This window comes from Gekko japonicus, unplaced genomic scaffold (genome assembly GCF_001447785.1).
Source record: "Gekko japonicus isolate JY-2015 unplaced genomic scaffold, Gekko_japonicus_V1.1 scaffold3381, whole genome shotgun sequence".
NCBI lineage: Eukaryota > Metazoa > Chordata > Lepidosauria > Squamata > Gekkonidae > Gekko > Gekko japonicus.
Window position 1 is genome coordinate 153711 of NW_015162058.1, and position 4908 is coordinate 158618.

A 4908-nucleotide genomic window follows, 5' to 3' on the forward strand; every position below is an offset into this window, starting at 1 on the left:
TTCCTCCATATTGCATGGTGAAATTTGTTTCTGAAAGTACTGAGGTGTGTAAGTTGTTCATTTTCAGATCTTCCTCCAACCTAGGAAAAGAACATTGTGGCTGAGGTGGGAAGGGAAGCACTCACTTCTCCATCTGCTAGATAATGCAATTGTATTTATTTCCACAACGGGCCATTTCCTAGTTACACAATAAAACCAAAATTTATTTTTTAAAAGCAATGAAAGCAGCAACACAAAAATTATTAAATACACACTGTTGATGATTCCAGATACAGGAGCAGAAAGTAAAGCTACAATGAGATTAGGAAACGTGGGTTGTTTCCTGGTTTTTGCTTTGTACGATTTCCCCATTCTTTTTCTTACAGTAATTTATTAGAGAAAATTTTTTGCTCACCTATAGACACTGAGGGCAGGCAACCCCATCTTATTACTTCCTAACAGCAGGTGGAGCCATTGTGAGAAATAATCAGTAAAGGGGGGGGGATTGTGCTTTTTGAAATAGCTAACCTCTGGGGGTAGAAAGCGAGTCAAGGAATAGGTCTGTGATGAACTCAGGATTTTTGTAACAGAGACAGAAAAATACGCGAGCCATACACCAGCCCATTTCTCATTCAAGCGTAGACAAGAATCCAGATTTCCACTCGAACTTTCAATGCAAAGGATAGAGGATTTCAAGACTTATTGAACGACGCCACTCTGTGGCCAAAGAGTGGAATAGCGGCTTCCGACCATGATTTTAACCGGAAGTCTATGTGTCACCCTCTGTCTTTTTCCCTTACCTCTAAGGGCTCGGCCTATGACGCCACGGCGAGGTCGCTTCCGGTCTCCTAGCGGTGTCCCAGTCCGGCAAGGTCGTGTTTCCGACTGGTGGGAGGGGCTAAGAGTGAGTGAGAGAGAGAGGGAGAGAGGAGGGCAGCGAAGATGTCGCCGGGCTCGGAGGTGGCGCGCGGGCCGCCTAGAGCGGTGCTGGGCTATACGCCGGACGAGAAGCTCCGACTGCAGCAGCTGCGCGAGCTGCGGCGCCGTTGGCTGAAGGACCAGGAGCTGAGCCCGCGCGAGCCGGTCCTGCCCCCACGCAAGCCCGGGCTGGTGGAGGGCTTCTGGGAGCGCTTTCTGCAGCCCGGGGGGCTCTGGAGGAAGCAGGTGAGGTGGCCCCCCCGAGTCCGGGGTGGGGGTTTAAGCTAGCAAGCTTTCAGGCACCCAAGAAGAATAATGTTGCACATCTGGCGTTGCGCGTTTGAGTTTCCTCCTTGCCAATGAGGACCCAACGCGGCTTGGAAGCGGAAAGTGCTGTCAAGTTGCGGTCGACTTATGGCAACCCCGTAGGAGTTTCCAGGCAAGAGGCGGACACAGGTGGGGGTTTGCTATTGCCTACTTCTGAGTAGCAACCCTGGACTTTCTTGGTGGTCTTCAGTGTTCCCTCTAAGCTGAGTTTAGTGTGTGCTAGTTCACAGTTTTTTAAGGCTCTGGCTCACACATTTTTGTCTTCGCTCAGGAAGGATGGCTCCAGAACAAACTATTTGATGCAGTAGCCAAATCGCTCGCTCACAACTTTAGTGTCAGTAGCTCACAAAGTAGAATTTTTGCTCACAAGACTCCACAGCTTAGAGGGGGCATTCCATTCAAATACTAACCAGGGCTGATCCTGCTTAGCCTCCAAGATCAGGCAAGCCTGGGCTGTCCAAGTCATGGACAAAGTGGCTTACAGTATCGTTTCCTCTCTCCTCTATTTATCTTCAGGACAACCACCTGGAGAAGGTTAGGCTCAGAGAAACAGTCCAAGGTCACCCAACAAGCGTCCTTGACAGAAGGGGGATTCAAACGCTGGCCTCCCAGATCCTATTCCAACACTGTAGCCACTACACCACACTGTCTCTCGCTTAGGGTGTTTCTTATCTGTTGCCACTAATAGTTGCCTTGAGTCCTTTATGAGTGAAAGAGAAGCTAAAATACTCCTGAAATGAATAAATGGTGTGTTTGAGAGTTAAACTGGGGGCTTCCTGGTTCTGCAGCAATTGCTTTATTGATTGGGAGTTAGACCCATTGAATTAAATGGTGCTTCCTTCCTTCTGAATGAATATGGATAGGGGCTGCTATAAAAGTTCCTTGGAAGCTCACATCTGTTTGGAAATAAGTAGTAGGCATCTTTCAAAGAGGGCTGTGGTCATAACAGTTAATGCCCTCATGAATTTGTTAGCCCTTACAACAGGCCTTGATAAATCTTGGGCCCAGAACAAAAATTGAGGAGCCAGATTCATTTTATCCTGCCCCAGGACATCACTAGACCCCCCTCCCATTGCTAGGGTTCCCCCATATTGCATAGTGAAATTTGTTTCTGAAAATATTGAGGTGTGTAAGCTGTTCAATTTCAGATCTTCCTCCAACCTAGGAAAATAACATTGTGGCTGAGGTGGGAAGGGAAACACTCACTTCTCCATCTGCTAGATAATGCAACCAGTTAGGCTTCCCTTTCAATTTTTTACTTAATACTAATAAGCTTAGCTAATAAAAAGCTCTAGACTGCAGTTCTATGCATGCTTACTAGAGAACAAGCCTTTCCAGGCTTAGTTTACTTCCCAGTAAACAAGCATAGGACTGGCTTGACAAGTCAGAAAGAGGCTGGGGGAGGCAGAATCCTTTCTGACAGTGCAGTCCTAGGCAGAGTACTCCAGTCTAAGCCCACAGACTTCCTGGAATGCCTCAGAAACAGCCGGGGGGGGGGGGGGCCCAACTGCAGAAGGGCAAGTCGCAAGTCAGGAACCTAGAAGGTTGAGCAACTAAACAAAACAATAAAATACATCTATTACAAAGTGCACAGTAAATCTGTATTAAAAATATAGATTAAAAACCATGAGGTAGTAGGCATCACATTGCATCCACATAGCATACAGCAACACATGTGAGTTGTGCGTACAGTAACTAAGACCAAAACATTGGTTACACAAAATAACCATTAGACCAAACATGTTTTGGCCCAGAAGGCCTTCTTCAATGGTCTAAATAACAGTTATGTAAATAGAAGTATAACATATCTGTTCCAGACCAGGCAGCTTGTGTGTGATTCAAACAAGTAGTGTAGCTCCAAACAATAAGGAACCCACACCCCTGAAAGATGATCACTGTATAGCTGTATATAACCATACTGCCTTTGGCCGTTGTTCTGTTCAGTGTGTGTCCATGTGTCAACCAAAACTTGACACATTAACACAGTTAACAATCAAAAGAATTAGCTTTCTTTTTTAAAAAAGTATTTGCAGATTGTGTATTTATGTGCAGACTTCCCTTGTTTTTATATGTAAATAAGCCTACTATCTCATAAGCACATGAAAAGCTATTATTATTGCAAAATAAATGTACATTGTGATTTGCAATGTAAAAATCAGCAGAAAAACATATTGTCAGGTTGCTTCCCCAAGGAGCTTGGGCAGTAAGAGAAACTGCAGAGAGAAGGGCAGAAGGAAAGCTGGAATGAACACAGATTCATGCACAAAACAACTCTGATTAACACCATTGTATGATGAATATTTAATTTTGTAATACAGTGTTGTTGTTTGTGTTGGTGGTATATATTATATGTTTAAGAGCAGTGGACTCTAATCTGGAGAACTGGGTTTGATTCCTTGCTCTCCCACATAATACTTGCTGGGTGACCTTGGGCCACGCACAGTTCTCTCAGAACTCTCTCAGTCCCACCTACCTCATAAGGTGACTGTTGTGGAAAGAGGAAAGGCGATTGTAAACCACTGAGACTCAGGTACAGAAAAATGGGATATAAAAACTCACTCTTCTTCTACTCTTCAAGTGGGGGAAGGTTTACTTAAACTTACAAGGAATTTCATGTGGACTCAGTATCCCTTTTTGTATGAAAACAGGCTTTCTCTATGATAACGGGAGAACCACTAATATATTTATTTAAAGAAATATCTGCAAAATCACAGCAGTGAGTTTTATTGGGGGGAAACTCTCTTGTTTGCAAATACGTAGAGTTCCTCAGATGTTGGAAAGCAGAACTGCAATACTGCCAGGACAGGACCAGTCCCCGCATAAACTGTCTCCTTCTTTTTAAGCATAGCTAGCAAGACTGTAAATTTCAAATATGTGGATAGCACTCTGTTCCCGAGGGTTTTTTTTTTAATTCATGGTGTGGGTTGGGAAGGGTCATAGAAGAGAAGAGATTGGATTTATACCCCGCCCTTCACTACCCAAAGGTGTCTCAGAGCGGCTTACAAACTCCTTTCCCTTCCCCTCCCCACAACAGACAACCTGTGAGGTAGGTGGTGCTGAGAGACCTCTTGACAGAAACTGTTCTTTTTCAAGAACAGCTGTGCCAGAGTTATGGCTTGCCCAAGGTCATCCAGCCAGGTGCAAGTGGAGGAGTGGGGAATCAAATCCGGTTCTCCCAGATTAGTGTCCACGCACTTAACCACTACACCAAACTGGCGATGCAGTGCAAATCGGTATGCTTTCATCCCAATGTTCTCTGATTATTAAAGGTGAATTGGGAGGGCTCCTAGTGTCCTGGCCCCACTGCTGGACCTCCTGATGGCACCTGGTATTTTTGGCCACTGTGTGACGGAGTGTTGGACTGGATGGGCCATTGGCCTGATCCAACATTGGCTTCTCTTGTGTTCTTATGTTGTATCTGAGGTGGGGGGAGTCAAAGTGAGGCTACTTGGGGAGAGAGGGGAAGCCTCACTGGGGCTGACTTTTGTCTTATTGATCCATCCATGGCCAGACATTTGGGCTGCAAAGTAGTTTGCCTGTTGCCAAACCCAAGGATGATAGCAACTGCAGCTATACAGAGTGAAGGCCAAGGCAGGAAGCTGCCCTCCATACCACAGGCTCAACCTGAGGCAGTGATTACCACGGCCGAGTGAAGAGGGGAGGTTGGGAACATAGCAGGAGCTG

General features: G+C 45.6%; 1 protein-coding gene across 1 annotated transcript; it reads left to right on the forward strand.

Moving 5' to 3' along the window:
• Positions 1 to 857: 857 nt before the first annotated feature.
• NDUFB6 (NADH:ubiquinone oxidoreductase subunit B6) lies at positions 858 to 1200 on the forward strand. The gene has a single exon (XM_015405609.1). It carries the CDS (start codon positions 922 to 924, stop codon positions 1183 to 1185), a length of 264 nt encoding a protein of 87 aa, XP_015261095.1. The 5' UTR covers positions 858 to 921; the 3' UTR covers positions 1186 to 1200.
• Positions 1201 to 4908: the final 3708 nt, after the last annotated feature.

Excerpts from the sequence above, each read along its gene's own strand:
- NDUFB6 (XM_015405609.1), top strand. The coding sequence starts at position 922 with ATGTCGCCGGGCTCGGAGGTGGCGCGCGGGCCGCCTAGAGCGGTGCTG.